The sequence below is a fragment of the Alligator mississippiensis genome, chromosome 1, assembly GCF_030867095.1.
Source record: "Alligator mississippiensis isolate rAllMis1 chromosome 1, rAllMis1, whole genome shotgun sequence".
Taxonomy (NCBI): domain Eukaryota; kingdom Metazoa; phylum Chordata; order Crocodylia; family Alligatoridae; genus Alligator; species Alligator mississippiensis.
Genome location: NC_081824.1, coordinates 306,553,691 through 306,572,118, shown reverse-complemented (window position 1 = coordinate 306,572,118; position 18,428 = coordinate 306,553,691). Strand labels below are relative to the sequence as shown.

The 18,428-nt window shown below is 43.1% G+C and overlaps 1 protein-coding gene across 1 annotated transcript in view; it reads left to right on the top strand.

The window, feature by feature from the left end:
- LANCL3 (LanC like family member 3) overlaps window positions 1–12,727 on the top strand; it is a 42,381-nt gene extending 29,654 nt beyond the window's left edge. The window contains exons 4-5 of the mRNA XM_006273653.4: window positions 116–323; window positions 4,287–12,727. Of these exons, the coding sequence (XP_006273715.3) occupies window positions 116–323; window positions 4,287–4,446 (368 nt within the window). The 3' untranslated portion in view covers window positions 4,447–12,727. The remainder of the gene's footprint in view (window positions 1–115; window positions 324–4,286) is intronic.
- Window positions 12,728–18,428: the final 5,701 nt, after the last annotated feature.

Sequence of the window (18,428 nt, the reverse complement as noted above, 5' to 3'; positions counted from 1 at the left end):
GGATTGCTGTGCCATATCAGACAGTGCTGACACCCCAGTTCTTATGTATTGAAAATATGGTGTTTTACCAGCTAGACTGTACTTATGAAAACCTAACCTCTCTACTGTTTTCTAGGCATTGCTTATCTGTTTGCCAAAGCTTACCTGGTTTCCAAGAAGCCCCAGTATCTGGACACTTGTATCCGCTGTGGGGAACTAACATGGCAGAAGGGCCTATTGAAGAAGGGACCTGGAATTTGCCACGGAGTGGCTGGTAGTGCTTATGTGTTCTTACTCCTATACAGGCTTACTGGAAACTCTAAATACATCTATAGAGCACAAAGGTTAGTGTTCTTATTTCACAGCAACACCTCGCTCAATACATTATTCAGATATATTATGATAAGCATCTTGGGGAAACTCAAACAGGACGTACAAAACCCTTCATAGTCACTGGCCCAAATCCCTTCATATAGCTTAAAACCATGAATATCAAAAGCAATTCTAGCTGCAGCTATAGCTTAGCAAGCTGCTGGTTTCATTACATTGACTTTTTTTTAAAGGTTTTTAGAGTATTTGGCATGTAGTAGAAGTGAAACCAAGCCTGGATCTTTGGCATATATATGGCACACATAGGCCTAACATACTTCCATCAATTTTACATTCATATAGGTTCACTTACTTTAGTGGAGTCACTTCTAGTTTACACTGGGCACACGTACACAAGATGTTTACTGGAGAGCTGCCTAATTAGCTCCACAGTAAAGTCTCAGGCTAGGGGCAGACATTCAAAAAGCTGAAGCCTGAATTGATTCAATCTTTGCAGGTTAGTCTAACCTGCCTAGATTGAACCAGTTTGCAACTGTACAGATATTCCCTCTGGACTGAGGAAATGCAGGCATATGCTGGCAGCCACTCAGGCCAAGAGCTGGGGCGGGGTGGGGGCTCTAGAGCATGCCTTCGGCTGCGGGAAAGCTGTGCTGGGCGGTGTGGCCAAACCCAGCAGTAGCCTGAAGTGAACTGGCCAGGGACGGGGTTTAATTCCCCTCTCCCTGTCCCATGGACCCAAGCTGGAGTCTGCCAGCACGCCCCCCTCACTGCAGTAGTGGCAGGGGTGCAGCCACATGCTGGCCAGCAGGGCCCTCTGAGTCAGAGGGGGCAGTGAGGTGGATTAGTCTCTTCTCCTCCCCCTCCGCTCCTGGGGGACCTCAGTGGGGTCTGCCTACCCCAACTGCCACCGCTTGCTCCATGCATGGGGCAAGCAGTAGGATACGTCCCCTCCTTCCCCCTCCACCAGATGACGGAGGGAAACGCCCTCCCTGCCCCCACCACCTAAGGGGCCATGCTGACTTGACTCTGGTCACACCCCTGCCCTGTCACTGGAGCGGCAAGGGGGCAGCAACCATGATGGGGGCAGCAGCCTCTGCCATGGTGTTTGGAGAGCATGAGCCTCTTTCCAGCAGAGGGGCCAGGAGCAGAGGGTCAGAGCTTCTGCAGGGGGCGAGTGTTGGCCAGGAGGCTAGGAAGCTTCCTGGCAGGGGGACTAGGAGTCTTCCTGGCAGGGGGGACTAGCCCTACCCAGCATCGCCACCACCACTCCACTCACAGTCTGCGGCAGTTTTCCCCACCCTGCAACATGGACCCCCTGCCAGGAAGAGGCTTGCCCTCTGGGGCACCATGACAGGGGGTGCTCTCCCCATCATGGTCACCCCCCCCCATCACCACTCCAACAGCAGGGCGGGGGAGGGGCCACAGCCTAGCCTGAATGGCACCTTAGGCAGGGGGCAGGGAGGTCAGCTCCTTCTAGCATCTGGTGGAGAGGGCAGGAGGGGGTTTATCCCACTGCTTGCCCCACGCACGGAGCAAGTGGCAGCGGTTGGGGTGGGCCAACCCTGCTGCAGTCCCCCAGGGGCAGAGTGGGGCAAAAACTCCCCTCCCTGCCCCTCCACCTAAGGGGCCCTGCCGACTAGGCTCTGACTTGCCCCCATACTGCCACTGGAGTGGAGAGTGGGGAGTGACCATGACAGGGAAGCAGCCCCTGTCATGGTGTCCAAGAGCACGTGCCTCTTGCTGGCAGGGGGGGAGGGGTGCTGTGCTGTGTGGTGGGGAAAGCTGCCACAGACTGTGCAGGGTGACAGGTGGTGGCATGAGGTGGACTTGTGAGGCTATGGCCCCTTCTGAGCCCTGGTACCACCATGCACCCTGTGCAGTCTGTGGCAGCTCTGACCCCTGCTCGTGGCTCCCCCCCACACACACACACCAGGAAGAGGCTCATGCTCTCCAGTCACCATGGGAGAGGCTGCTGCCCCGTCCGGGCTCTGCCCATTCACGGCTCCAGCAGCAGAGCAGGGGCATGACTAGAGCCCAGCCAACAGGGCCCCTTAGGCAAGGGGGCAGGGAGGGAGGTAATTCCCCCCTCCCTCCAGCATCTGGTGGAGAGGACAGGAGAAGGCTTATCCTGCCACTTGCCCCATGCAGGGAGTGAGTGGTGGCAGTAGTCAGGACGGGCAGACCCTGCTGTGGTCCCCAGGGGCAGAGGTGGTGGGAGGAAATAACCCCCCTTCCTTCCCCCTCGTGTGAGGTGGCCATGGCAGCTAGTGTCTGGCTGTGCTCCTGCTGCTGCAGCAGTGAGGGGGGAGCACACAGCAGACCCCGACTTGGGTCCGTGGGACAGGGAGTGGGGAATTAAACCCTCTCCCTTGCCAGTTCAGGCTACTGCCAATGCTGGTGGGACAGGGGAGGGAGGGAGCGGAGGAAATTAACATTTTTTCTGCTCCCTTCTGGGGCCAGCATCTAGCCAGGCTCCCACCCCTCCCTGTCCATGCTTTTGTTAGGGAGCAGAGGGGGCAAGGCCAGCCTTCCTCCACTGGAGCAGAGGATGCATCCCAGAGAGCATGCTGGCATGCTGGAGGACTCTGGTTTAACTTAAACCAGGAAGGGGTCTTGGACAGAAGTTGCATAAACTGGTTTGAGCTCAGCCAGTTAAGTCTGATACTACATTCAACCAGATTTATCTCAAACCCATTTTGAAACTGGTTTATGTGCCTTGAACTTATGTTCTGTTACATGTTTAAACCAGTTTCTGATCACTTAAACTGGTTTATGTGTAATGTGTGTCCCTAGCCTCAATGTCTACATGTGCAGCCCTGTTAGACTGCAAACTAATTAACTCTGCTGCAGGTTGGTACTTGTAAATACAAGTACTATCCTACAGCAGTTCTTTAGGGCGCAGCAATGCACATGTAGAGGCTGACAGGCTGCCTAATGGCTAGCCCCACACTGAAGCAGCCTCATGCCCTATCCAGCTCAATGTACTGCAGTGCCAGGTACACATTCAAATGCTGCGCCTGGGGGCAATAAACTCCAGTGCAACACGCACCGGAGTTTATTGCTCCATGCTAATCACACGTGTAAATATACCCAGTGGAAGCAAAAGGAAGAATCCTACATGGGATTCTGTCAGGCTGCAATTATTCTTTGATTTAGATATTTTTTTCTGATTCATCCCAGCTGTTGTAAAGGAAAATACTGAATGTGTTTCTTTCCACTTCCCTCTGTGAAAGAGGAAATGACTCAATATTCCTAGTGATATATTTTCATCCTGTTCATTCGGCAGTATTTTGAGAGCTTTTCATCTACTTAACCATATCTCTGCTACAGGATTTGTTACATCAATCTGAAAAACCTTGTTTTAATGAATCAGGCTGGATGTTGTGAAACAAAGACCAAAACCAAAATGTTGTTTTTTAAAAAAGAATCTTATTTCTAGAATTATTAATGTCACACAGACATCAGAAACATATGGATCTCTGAAGAGTGTTGAACATGTTCTCACAGTAGTGTAACTGCATGGGTGACTGGGACATGAGCCCCAAGTGCTGATTTAGGGGAGGGCTCAGTAACAGAGCCACCGCTGCTGCTGGCCCAGCTGCTGCAGCCACCCTTACCTTTGGTGCCTCCCCAAGGGCAGAACCCTGTGACACAGTGATTTCCAACCTTTCTTCATTAACAGACCTCTAAAAAATTTTGAATGGGGATATGGACCCCTTTGGAAATTTTGAATGGAGGTCCCTTTGAATTGTAAGTGTGGGTATTCACATACTTTTGATTGATCGCCGTCATCTTTCACAGACCCCTCCAGAGACCACAGATTGAAAGCCACTGCTCTAACAAATGGGCAGAGAAATCTGTCAGTGTTCTACATATTGAACTGTGTTTTCTAATGACAAATGTGCAGATGCAGAGGGAATACCGTAAGATCAATTGATTAACAAAGACTTCCTTTTTTTTCCTTTTCTGTTTCTTAGGTTTGCAGAGTTCTTATTTACAGAAGAATTTAAGGCTGGCTCCCGGGCATTAGAAAGCATATACAGTCTGTACGAAGGCTACTCAGGGACTGTGTGTTTCCTGATTGACTTGCTGCAGCCCAATCAAGCCGAGTTCCCTCTCTTCAGTATATTTGTCTAGAGAAGACAGCTTTCCAGTGCCACATTGGAACAGCCAAGCAGAGGGCACCTGTAGTTTCACTTATCTGTCTTGAAAGGCTATTTGCAAACAAGCCACATTCAGTGGTGCCACTAATGTGAGCCTTAATGTTGCCAGCGTCAGGTGAAAACCTAAATATACTGGGGTTTGGGGAGGGAAGTCTGGGGTAAAAAAAAAAAAATTAACAGTGTGTTGACAAATGGGGGGAATGAAACAGTTTTTCCAAACTGAAAGGAGAGACACCACCAGTACTAAGAAGTAAAACCTGCTAATTATTCAAATGAAAGTGAAGGAGACATTTCCAGTCTTTAATGTGGTGGTGAGTTAGGAAAAACAAGATGGAAATCTGACTTGTTGAGATATGGAAAATAAATAAAATGATTTTAATCCAAAAGGTTTAAAGAGAGTCCCATAAAAAGAAGTCATTACAAAACTACATGCTGCTAGGTGAGGAAAGGTCACTGAAATGTGTAAAGGCAAAATCTGTATTTTCTTAATAGAACCAGCTTCACTAGTACTAGAACTACATTTAGTAGCGGTATTATATTTTGAAATCTTTTTGCTTTCATATGCACATCCTTGTCCAGTATTCCCATTGCCCTTGGGGGGTTTCACATGTGTAAATGAGAGCTGAATCTAACCCTTCCTTTCAGAACTAAGGTGAGGAACACTGCATGGCCACCGTGCAGTAGCAGTACTGCTTTGGATGGGAATCTTCTCTTTTACAAAGAAGATAAATAGAAGCCACGTAGAAGACAAATCAGTACATTTTGTAGCAAGGTATAGGAATCAGGCAGTTTCCTCACATTATAACATGCTCGGAGATAAATAGTACTTTTTGCCAGATATATTAAAAAAATTTAAATATGTATTTCTTATAGCATCATTATTTGAATAAGAGCATGCATATATGGAAACTGAAAGAAATAGTGATAAAATGACTTCCTGATGAAAATGATATACTGCAAACTAGTTGAATTCTGGCATTTATAAAATACCAAGCAGTAACTTAGGAGAAGGGTGATACAATGCTTAAAGTAAAACTCTTTCTTTTTTGGCTTAACAAAGTTATTTCCAATGTTACAAGGATACCACAAATGCACTGTATGTGCCCAAGTGGTTTGTAGCTTTTGAGATTTAAGGTCAATACAACAAAGCTATACTAACACTAATATGCATAAGAAGAAATTGCATCTTCTATTTTAAATTATAAGCATACACTATTTGAAAACTAAAGAAAATGCAGGCATACAGATTTTTAAAAATTCTATAGCAGCAAATACTTGTATGTAAAATATATTTCGCTATTATTTACCTTTACTAAATTTGGACTACAGTAATACAGTCAAATTTAAAGTGGCAGTAGAAAGACTGGTAGATTTTAGATCATAACCCATAACTCAGAGTCAGCAAAGTAACATATGTGTACCACCCAGGCCCAGCGCTCTGCCTACTAACTTTCCTCATGCTTTGTCAACTGGAGAAGATACAGCTTTTATTTCTTACAGCCCATTCCCTTAAAGATTTCCACTGACTTAAAGGGATATTGTATAAGGCCACAGAATGGAGCCGGCTCTTGTAAACCTTACATATACTAGTAGAGTCAACCCATTCATATGCCTAGTGCCATTGATTTAATGACTTGTATAAGTTAGGTTGCAGAATCAACTGCTTCGTATTTAACGTTGCTGTGTAGTGCTTAATTATTTCTCCCCTGAAGTAGCTGGCTTTCACTAAAGCATTTAATTGGTAAATAAAACAAATCATTTCTGTACCAATTCAAGTACACTGGATGAAAGGTGTTATTCAGATGTTATAGTTATTTGAGATGAAAGGCCTCACTTAAAGGGATTACTATTACTTGCTTCATTCTTGTGGGCGGAGAAATTGCACATCTCACAGGTGCATATACCCATTGTATTGACTCCTCAGGTCAGACTGAGTACTCTGTAAGAAAGATTAATAGGATTTGTCATGTCATCATCCAAAATGTGCCCAAGATCATTTATCTCAGATCTGTGGGCAGTTGGCCATCAAGATAATCTGATTATTATTTAGGTTGCATCCTGAGTTTTGAATAGGGAATAGATTTTTTTTTTTTTTTTGGAATTAGTACTGTTCTTACTTATGTTTCAGGAAGGTGAAATTTTTGGTGCACACCTTTGTCCCTGTTACTTGGTATCATTTAACTCCAAATTTACATTGTCTGAAATAATCATTTAGTTATAGCTCAAAGTTACTAGTTATCTGTGTCAAGTTTTTAGAGAGCTGCTCTAACTGCATTTTATTTTATGCTGCAAAACAATCTTGGAAAGATGTTTTTCTTCAAAAAAAAAAGAAAGGTAGATTTTTGCTGTTATCTGGACTCAGGGCTGTTTTAATTCTGCAAATATTAACAACAACAACATTATTTACAATGCAAACAGAACAAAACAGTCTGTGTTTTGATAAATACACAGTACCAAGGCACCCAATTCAGTCCAGAGCAAGAACTTATCAGCACATTAATTATCACATTTTAATCTTTTCTCTTTAATCTTTTCTTGTTCTCCTTTGTTTAATTATCTTTGGTGCTACAAAACATACTAGCATCTGATTAGTTTTATCTATGGACTTTTCAGTGTAGATTCAAATCTGTGCCAAAAATTCAAGTCAATCTAGAACATAGGGTGAATAAATACAATAATAGAGATGGAAACTAAAAAAAAAGAATGTTGATACTCTTAGCATACAAACTAAGTTTACAAATAAGGATCACAGTGATGCAGTGTTTTAAATACAGTAAAAACTGTGTTATCCAGCATCTGTGGGAATGGGGAGTGCCAGTTAATCAAATATGCCAGTTACCTGAGAGGCGTCTTTGCCTGTTTGGGCTGCCGCCCCTTCCACCACGTCCGGTGCACCAGGACTTGTGCTCCCTGGCATTAGTGTGCCGGGGGACAGGGAGGGGGGCCGGATCCGCACAGGCTGCTTTGCCTTGTGCCATGGTCCAAAGTTGGCAAAGTGGGACTCAGTGAAACTGGAAGTGCCAGGCAGGATGGGACTTCCAGTTTTGCCTTTGCCATGTTGATCAGCATGATGGTTAATAGAGCATGCTGATTTAATAAAGTGCTGGATAGCACAGCTTTTGCTGTATATGAAAAAAGTAAAAAATATGCAGTGACGGTAATGGATTTGGTCTCACTTTTCTGTTTTGTTTAACTTTCAGTGGATATAGTTTTATTAATCTTTTAATCTCATTCCATATAAATGACAGGATGTGTAACAATTAAATATTCTTCCTGTCTTCTTTGATACTTTTAATTTTGTATGGGGTTCATTCCTTCTGATTTACATTTTTAGTAAGAATTCTCTTCTTATATGCTATGTATTCCAGAAGCACCAGCAAGCAAATTTCCTGCCTTTTCTTGCAACCCTTGGTCATGCTAGCAATTTTGGCCATAGGGATAGTGTATTCTGGGACCAATCCTGTGATTGAGGAGTTCTTGTTTGAATAAAGATTGTATGCTGGGCTCCTTAATTAATATCCACCCACCAAAAGAAAGCAGGCATAATCACTTTTCACTTTCAGAATACTGGAGTCGGATCTCTTCTTTAAGCCAATAAAAGTTGTGCCATTGATTTCAGCATGAGCAGAGTGAGACCTATAGTTCATTGATATAACAAAATTAGATATTTCAGTCCCTTGCAGAACATCTTGTGCTGAAATTGAATTATTCATTTCTTTCATCTTAAAAAGCCTTTCACATACTTTCTTAGCAGTGAAGCTTTTGTGTGCCATCAAAAAATATGCTGCTACACTTTGTTGTATATTAAGATGACTGTGGTGCAATTGTAGGTTAATGGCTCAAATGTAGCTCAAATTCCGATCTTCAGAATTGCAAACAAAGTCTGTGTACATTTTCCAAGTTTCTACAGAAGCAAATGCTAATTTATGAGTTGACAACAATGAACAGTTGGTGTGGAATGTAAAAAGAAAATTATCTAATGGGCCTGACGAAGGGTTTTTGAACCCGAAAGCTTGCTTAATAACTATTCTCCAACCATTTGGGTTGGTCTAATAAAAGATATCAAATTCACCCAAGGAACCTTGTCTGTCTAATGGAGTTAGGCACTTAACTGGCTCACGATAGATCTGCAGTGTGGTAGGAGGGTATTTGTCACAGCACATGTAGACCTACCTGCTCAAACTTTAATCCAACTGTTTTGGGTACTGACTGCAGTAAGGCCTTAGCGGCTCAGGCTTCAGCATGGGCAGCACAAGCCTGCTTATGCTTGCAGGTACTTGTTTAGCAACTGGATCCTGTTCAATGATGGCTTCACTATTTATACTACTGATCCAGCTAGGTTAAAGCTAGTTTGGGTACACTGACGTACACTGTAATCACACCTCCTGAATGCGGTGTAGACATTACCCTCTGGCACTTTTGAAAATGTCAGTTGTAATGCATATTTGGATTGTCTTTTCTTTCCTCCACGTAATCTCGTCTCCTTTTTACTCTATTTTCTATATTTGTAGCTTTAAGATATTAGCAGGAACTTGAGTACAGATACCAGTGCTTCTCTTTGTGACATACAATAACGTGATAAGCTCTTTTGTGTTCTCTCCTTACTGCTCTCGGAAACTAATCAAACTGTCTGTCTCAGTCAGGAAGTTACCCCTTCCCACTCCAGTGCCATAATCTTATTTGATTTGATTCGATTCAAATCAAAGTTTATTTGATTTGAAAAATCATACCTCTGTATAAATTCTGCTAGTGCCATGACAATACTGTATGCTAGGAGACCCTTACTCAGCCTTTTTCCAAATGCAGAACAGCAAATGGCAGACTCTCATTTACATATTAAAGTGAAACCCCTTAATGTGTTTTATTGCTTAAATAAAGGCTATTTAGGGAATTTAACTGGTACAACACCATAACAGTGTTTCTGGTTATGCTTTCTTAAGCAAAGGGGACATACTTTGCCGTACATTATGTGTGTCATTGCTTATTTGTGATATGTATTTGTGCATATGTGTCTTGTTCTTATTGAGTAAACCAGTAGACTAGATATCAGCCAAAGGGGCTATATACTATTTATGATTGTTGTCAAGTCATCTGCAAATTCTTGTTGTTGAATAATTTATTCTAGTTGGAAATAGGATACTAGATATGCAATATTGAAGTTTAGTAATTTTAGTATTCATAGAGCTGAGTTTCATTTATAATTTCCAGCACCAGAAGTGCAAGTTCTAACAAATACCTCTTGTGTTTTCCTACCATTTCCAGCATCGCAACGCCTGGAATATATTTATTTTCTGCCATTGCTTTGTACCTCAGTTCTGTATACAGGTTTTTTTTTTCCTTTTCCACCTTGCCCCCATGCTATGAATTGCTTCAGAAGGCTGGATTAGGAATCCAGTTCCTTTGCTCTTGAAAACAACTGTAGGACTAAATATAAAAAGAGACTGTCTACATATTTGCATTACAGTATTTTCACATTTCCCTCTGCCCTCTGCTCACTGGCTCTGCCTCTTCCCTAATGGTAGGTATAATCACTGTACTGTATATTGTCACTGATTTTTCAGGTCAGTGACTATAACAAAAAATTAATTTAAATGGAATATTTCCATTTCTGTGGTATCTCATTTCTATTAAGACAATCATGAGAGGATGGATAAAATAGCTAAATTTTCCAAAACAGACACTTAAATTGTTTTTAAAATGTGCACAAATGAATGCAGATATAGTGGTCACCCTTGAAGATTTTTCAGCTACCTTTGTAACTAAATAATGGCACTTGGGTATTCTGATACTGAATATATAAAAGTGAAGTGAATACCATGAGAACATTGATATGTTTCAAAGGTCACATTATAAACCTATAAGTGTGACCATTGTAGGCAATTAGCAAGTGTGAAGTAAGTGGGTCATTCTGTAGGCAGTCTGGTGTTTGGTCAAGCAATTACTCTTATGCACATGGAGTTACAGGCCTTCCAAACACAAATGTATGTGTAAGCATGTAGTTGCCTGTTTAAGCACGTGCCTGTATTTTTAAGTGTACATCTTAGACGCTCAATTTGACCCAAAATAAAATGGGTCTCTGGCCTGCAGGGTGGTTCTTAATTGTAATATTCCTCTCTACCTATATATCTTTCATGTCCTTTGACATATATGAGAGCATGTAGGGAGATCAGAATATGTGGGATATAAATCTTATACAGGTCTAAAGATGAACCTTGCTTTAAAAGAACCATATAGATGAATAATCTTTGGCTAGCACAACCAGCTTACATCTATCTCTGTGAAAGAAAAAAAACCAACAAAACTTAAGGCTGTTTTTAAATGGCTTGGATTGAGTAGCAAGCAGCATTAAGGCTAAATTTAAAACAAATAAGAAAATAACGAAAAAAATCATATAACTAAGGGAATGACATACTGCAAAGCCATAAGCCAGAAAAACTCAGGGCCCACTAAACAATACAGCATTTTAATGATGTGAATAGGCATTTTCCAAGAGAACAGCACAGAATTTGCTTCATTGCACAAATATTTGTACAGCATACACTGTACTTAACTGGTTTTTGCTGCCTTGAAAAACACATCAATGTCTATAATAGCAAAACTCATCAGAAGCAGTAGATTGGTGCATAGTCACTGAAAACAATTCTGCTCATATTGGTACTGTTAGTAGTACCTACCACCATCCATTCATATAGTTTAATTAACTAATTGAAATGTAATGTGAAGAAATTCAATGTGAGAGCAATCCAAGAAATATATTGTCATTGCTACTTATATACTCTGTGCCAGTGTTTTTTCATCTGTGGACCCCTAAAAAATTTTGAATGGAGGTGCAGACCGCTTTGTAAATTTTGAATGGAGGCGCTGGAACCCTTTGAACTTAAGTGTGGGTATTTGCATACTTTTGATTGATCATAGTCATATTTTGCAGACCCCCATGGGTCTGCAGGCCACAGGTTGAAAACCACTGCTCTATGCATTTAACACCTCAAGTCATGTTTTGAAAAATAAATATGTAAGTAGTGAACAGCATTATCTTAAAAGATGAAAGACTAGTTTCTTTTTGATATATAAAGAACACCTTTTTTCATTGAAAGAGAGGAGTATGGCATTTAGGTTCAACTACAACAATATAGATATGGCAGAAAACTTCTTTTCATTAAAACTTATTTTGCATAGCAATGTGTTGATTGTTGAATAAAAGATATTTTATTATATAGTGACATTCCTAAGCAAAGTTACATAATGGCATACCAAAAAAACCCAAAAATCAATTATAGAAGTTCTGAGGTCAGTTGTATACTGTATGTGAGAGGGTGCAAGATAATCTTAAATGTCCACATTTGATATTAAGGAAAAGTACTATTTAAACTGAAATTAAAGAGTGTTTCAGTCTTCATTACCAATTAAACATGTCTGATTAGGGAGGTTTTTGCCCTAATAACGAGCCTGATTTTTTTCCATTGCATTTGACCTTGTGTACTCATGTAGAGCCTGTTCCGGCAGCCATTGAAATTCATGCTACAACTTCCATTGATTTCAGTGGTACAAAATCTGACAAAGTAGGCCCATCCTCCTGGGCCCCCAAGCCTGAAACTCTCAGGCGTATGCTTACCTTTACTCATGTGAACTGAACGTTGACAGCAAATCTATTTGAAGCCAGTCTGGCTATTTACAAGAGAACAGTTAAGTACATATATATTAGTGTTTGCATGAGTGGATACCTGTTTGATAGCAATTTACACTCACTATGACTAAATATGTCTAAAATACGTACGGATGCAAGTACTTATAAATGTAAAAGGAAAGGTAAATCGCATTGCTAACATAGATATTTTTCATATCTAGTGCATGTTAGTAACTGATCATTTGCTGTATTCCAGTATTCTCCTCTTGAGTAATAAGGAAGTGCTGCATCCTAGCTTCATTTCTCAGTGATGCCCATGCACAGCTGTAGTATGGTAAAGTATCTTTAGAACCAAGATTGATTTTATTCTTGTAGAAATGCACCTTATTGCTTAAAAAAATAAAACCCTACTGTTGTAATGTTTTAAACACTGTGATCTTTCAGGTTGTGCTTACTGTACTGGTTTTGTATTATAGATTATAATAGAAGCTAGATTTTATGGCATTTTAAAGCAGTGTTAATACTACTGGCTTAGCAGTGACAGAACAAACTGTGTGTAAACCCACCTTGTTAAGATAAAAGCTGTGATTATTTTTTGGCCTTAAATAAAAGCCTAACCTCCAATGTTATACATATTTGTATTGATGACTTCATTTCTTTTGAGGAACCTCTTTTGGAGGTTTTTAAGACCCGGCTAAACAAAGCCTTGGCTGAGTTGATATAGTTGCGGCTGGTCCTGGTTTCAGCAGGGAGTTAGACAAGATAACCTCCTGGGGCGCGTCCACATGAGCGCGCATGTGCCTCTTTCCCTGTCTCAAACCTCTTTGAGATGGGGCAAGGGGCATGTGTGGGAATGAAAAAATGTTCCCTGCACTGCAAGTTTGCAGCGTGGTGGGGCAGCCATGGGGGGGGCTGCAGCCGTTGGCGGGGGATGGCGCCAGGTGGGGCAGCAATTGGGGGGGCTGGGGTGGGGCATATGGGCCTTGGAGGGGGGAGTGGTAGCCCCTGAGGGGGCAATTTGGGCCCTGTGTGGGGGCCGTAGCCCTTGTTGGGGGGGCCGTAGCCCTTGTGGGAGGGCAGCAAATATTCATGAATTCATGAAACGTATTTAGAGTTCACTTTATTATTATGATAGAAACACTGGTAGGCTTCCACATTGCTTTAACACTGTAGAAATATCAATTAAACATTGCCCACCTGATCACTGTCTCTGTCTCTTTATAGTGGTCTTTTGTTTTTATTGTGGAGGAACATGGATTTTGGGGTATTTTACAGAGTGGCTTTGGGATTTTTTTATCAGGGATTTTTGAGTTTTCCAATAGGGAAGACCAGAATTCCTACTAGGGAGGCCAGTGGCAGGACCCTGCCTGCTCAGAGCTGGCCCCTTGGACCCATCTAGCTGTGGCTGACCTCCTGGCCAAATGGGGCCAGAAGGACATGCTTTGATAGTTCAAAGCAGGCCATCACATCTGGAACATCATCTGGGCAATAGCTACCCAGATGGCCAGGCAGGGGCACACATGGCAGTAGTGCTGCACAGAGGCCAACCCTGCAGTCACAGCCCACTGGCAGCTGGCCCAGAGAGGCAGATGCCTCTACTGGCTCTGCAGTCCCCATCTGGGTCTGGCAGGTGCACAGCAGGTCACAGCCAGACAGCAGCCCCCACTGCCAGACTGCTGCATTGGGTAAAGGGTGCAGGGAGCTCTCATAGCTACTCCAGCAGTCCAGCTGGCACAAGGGGTAATGTCCCCAAGTACCAATTGGCTGGGCCCCAGAAGCTCCTGAGAGTGAGTAGCCCTGACCTACTTGCTGGGGCAGCTTTTTATACTGCTGGGGACAGCACAGGTGCTCTAGATCTCCCTGGCTGCAGCTCCAGGAGGAGTCAGGCAGGGTTATTTTGCCCCAATTGGCACAATTTGCTCCACAATAAAGTGCATGTCCGAGCACGTGTGCTGAAGCAAAAAGTCCTGGCTCAAATTTGCACCGCTTCTATTTGAGCTGCTGCAAGCGCACGTGCTTGCATGTGTGGATGCACCCCTGAGGTCCCTTCCAAACCTAATTTTCTATGGTTATATGGTTCTGTTTCACCATATGTGCCTCTTAATCTTCTGAAGCACTACCAGTGTTTTTTAGGAGGTGGCACTGTGCTGCTGGAGATGAGGTCTTTTATTTGATAAATGTCTGGACTAGAGATCCTTATTAGATGTCCTATGATGATTTTCATAACAACAGAGATGTTACTTTGATCTATTGGTAAATTTCCAATTCAGACACTTATTTTCAGTCTGCCTAACCTCTCGCTGCACCCATGTTCTCCCTCTTCTTTAAATCACTTTCAGTTCCTAACTGGAGAAGATTAGCTAGCACAGTAGTAAAAACACTTGATCCCTCCATTTTCTGTAGTACCCTCCTTTGTGACCACCTACAGTAGGAGTTGCAAATTTACCAGATCAAGAAGTCTCCTGAACAAAACACTCTTCTTTTTGTTTGTAATACTTTTTTTCCAGACATGAAGCTGAGATGGCATAATGTTAGGAATACTTCTGTTCAATAATTTCATGAATGCTACGTATAACTTGGACAGTGAAGGGAAATGATTACATACTGGAATGTTTATTAGCCACACAGTGCCTGAACACTGGGGAGTCTGTACAGGGAGATTTCATAGATTTCATAAACATTAGGGCTGGAAGGGACCTCGGAAGATCATCGAGTCCAGCCCCCTGCCCAAAGGGCAGGACGTCAGCTGGGGTCATAGGATCCCAGCAAGATAAGCATCCAGTTTCATCTTGAAGGTGTTCAATGAAGGCGCTTGAACAACCTCCGGTGGCAGGCTGTTCCAGACCTTGGGGGCTTGGACAGTAAAGAAATTCTTCCTTATGTCCAGCCTGAAACGGTCTTGTAGTAGTTTGTGACCATTCGTCCTCGTCATCCCTTGGGGCGCTCTGGTGAACAAATGTTCCCCTAGATACTGGTGGTCACCCCTGATAAACTTGTAGGTGGCCATCAGATCACCCCTGAGCCTGCGCTTTTCCAGGCTAAAGAGCCCCAGGGCTCTCAGCCTGTCATCGTAGGGTCTGCTTCCCTGACCTCTGATCATGCGCGTGGCTCTTCTCTGGACTCTCTCAAGCTTCTCCACATCCTTTTTGAATTGTGGAGCCCAAAACTGGACGCAGTACTCCAGCTGCGGCCTCACTAAGGCCGAGTACAGGGGGAGAATGACGTCCCGGGATTTGCTTGAGAAGCATCTATGGATGCAAGCCAGCGTTTTGGTCGCTTTACTAGCCGCAGCATCGCATTGCAGGCTCATGTTCATCTTGTGGTCAATGATGACCCCCAAGTCTCTTTCTTCCATAGTGCTAACCAACATAGCACTGCCGAGCCTATAAGGATGCTGCAGGTTTTTTTTCCCAAGGTGGAGAACCTTGCATTTATCGGCGTTGAACACCATCAGATTCTCATCCGCCCACTTGCTGAGCCTGTCCAGGTCAGCCTGGATCATCCGCCTGTCTTCTGGTGAGGATGCTTTGCCCCAAAGTTTGGTGTCATCGGCGAACTTGGCCAGTCCGCTTCTGACTCCAGTGTCCACATCATTAATGAAGATGTTGAACAGTATGGGTCCAAGGACAGAGCCCTGGGGGACCCCACTGGTCACAGGACACCACGATGAGTGACTTCCATCAATTACTACCCTCTGGGTCCGACCCCGGAGCCAATTTTCCAGCCAGTGGATCGTGGGGGACCCAAGGCGACAATTGGCCAGTTTCTCCAAGAGACGATCATGGGACACCAGATCGAAGGCTTTTTTGAAGTCAAGATATATGACATCAATCTCATCTCCCTTGTCCAGGTGATGGGGAAGTGATGCAGTGGCTTGTTAGGTAATACCCAAGCACACATTATGATATCCTTCTGGGTTCTGGCTGAAGAAAATTAGTTGTTAGGCAGGCTGGGAGACTTCAAATCAGAAAGAGCTGTAGACAGTTTGGTTTTTTTAAAACTTACTTCTAGGATGAGCTGTGGGGGCCTGTCAGTGAGCTCAAACAAGGAGACAGGCTAACAAAGAAAGACAGTGGAAGGAAGAAGCTATGAGAAGGCACATGGTAAAACAGGCATGCACATGGTTTCTGTTATTGATTCTAAGATATGTCTGAAATGTTTCTGTCCTGGGTAAATATCTTGTTTAAGGAGTCTGTTTTGGTCACTGACCTGCCATTGTTCCAGAGGGAACAGAATTGCAGTCTGAACGTGAGTCAGTCTGTTGAGACGAATCACAGTTGTTACGCAGGGGACTGCAACCCACGGCCTCAGCTTACAGTGACAGTTTCAAGTGATTGCACGGTGATAGCTAGAGGTCTGAGAGCTAGGTGGGATACACTAAGGAAGTCTAGGAATGGTTGGATGTGGTTTGCCCATTAAATTCTAAAAACATTTCTAATTCCTACTCTGTTAAGAGCGGTGGGGGTAGCTAATATTTTTTAAAGTGACCCAGTTTGTCTTTATAATAGTCACATTTCATCTGTTAGAAGGTATGTGCCACCACAAATTGCAGTTGTGCCCCCTCAAAGCAGATTGCTAAGAATTATTGTTCTTAACCTTTAAAGGAAGAATTTAATTTTGACTGGGAGTTTAAAGTACTTTTATTACTAGCTAAGATTATTAAACTTCATCAGATTGGCACAAGGTCCAGAAAAAGTCACAGTCCAACATTTTCCCCCTCAGCATGAACTTAGATAATGATTGTATCTGCCACCATGGAGGACACAAATTAATGGCTGTGCACTATTTTGAAAGAATACCAGACCACTTGGTTGTGAAAGTCTGTCAAAATAAAGTGGCTGAATATTACTAACTGTAAAAACAGACAGGAAATGGAAGGTCTATTGGGGTGCATGCAGTGTGGTGGTGAGAAATGTATCTAATGTGAACTTTATATAGCGATTGGGTCTTGAACTGAAGAAATAAATGAGGTTGAGATATTTTTCTAAAGCAGTGTGCCCAGCTTTGCTTTGAATGTAATTATCAATGAGTATCTTTCAATTTATATTTCAGTAATGCTTCAGTCAGAATGATGCTTCTCTTGTGCTAGGTGCTGTTCAAACACGTAAGAAGACACAGTCTGCAGTTTTAAAGTGATGATTTGAGGAAATGTTGGCTCCAAACTTGGGAAGCTGTACTGGTGCTGCTCTGAAAACCCAGAGCTACAAACCACCACTAGGAAGTTAAGCAGGGTGCTAAAAAACCTAGTCCTACCATTTTCACTATTTCTACCAGGTGTTGGCTGGTGTTGCTGTACAGGTAATGGAGCATGGGCCTGACTTTGGTTCTCTCCATTGTAGACAATAGTAGGGTAAAAAGTTAAAAATCTCCACTCATTCCATCTTAATGTGTTTCTAGAATAGAGTACGTTAGTCACTTTGCAACTGGCCAGCAGATTCCACAACAAACCATTAACATTATTCAGGTTCCTGCAGTGGTTTCTGCTGTTATTTTAAAAGCACCAAAGATAGTCCATAAATGATTCAGGAACTTGTGCACAAGTGGTGGAAAGTAGCTGAATGCAGAGGTCAGGCTCACATGCATTGTAAGAATAGCTAATTTTGAGAAGCCTTGACAAAACCTTTCAATGGTGGCTACCCCTTTCTTGGGTGTCTCAGTTTCTGGGCATCCTAGACTTGATTTAAAGATAGGGACGAACCCCCAAAACTCCAGTTATCCCCAATCAGATGAAGTTGGGACCCAAAAATTAATTAATTCCAAATAAGAGCCCCCTTTTTGCACTGGTTTTACAACTTAAGGTTCTTGATGTTTCCTGGCCATTTGGCCCAGGCCAGCGTGAGTGAACAGGCTACCTTGCATTTATTTTGTCCAGGTGATCCTGGCAGACTGACTCCTGGAACAGCATTGAACACTGTGCCGTGGGAAGGCCAAGGACCACTGAGAACGAGTGGCCTAACTTGCCATAACTCGCTTGCCCCCACCACTCTCTGAACCTATGGAAAATTTCCACCAGTAGCTTAGGCTAAAAACAGACAACCAGATTCAGGTTTGAGTGTTGTATCTCGCCACAACCCCAAGACCTTACAGATTCATAGATTATAGTGTGGGAAGGGACCCAATGGATCATCGTGTCTGACCCCCTGCCCCTGGCAGGAAAGAGGACCAAGGTCAGACGTCCCCAGCCAGGTGACTGTCAAGCCTCCTCTTGAAGACCTTCAACATAGGTGACAGCACCACCTCTCTTGGAAGCCCATTGCAGACTCTAGCCACCCTCACTGTAAAAATTTTTTTCCCAATGTTTAACCTAAATCTACTCTCCACTAGTTTGTACC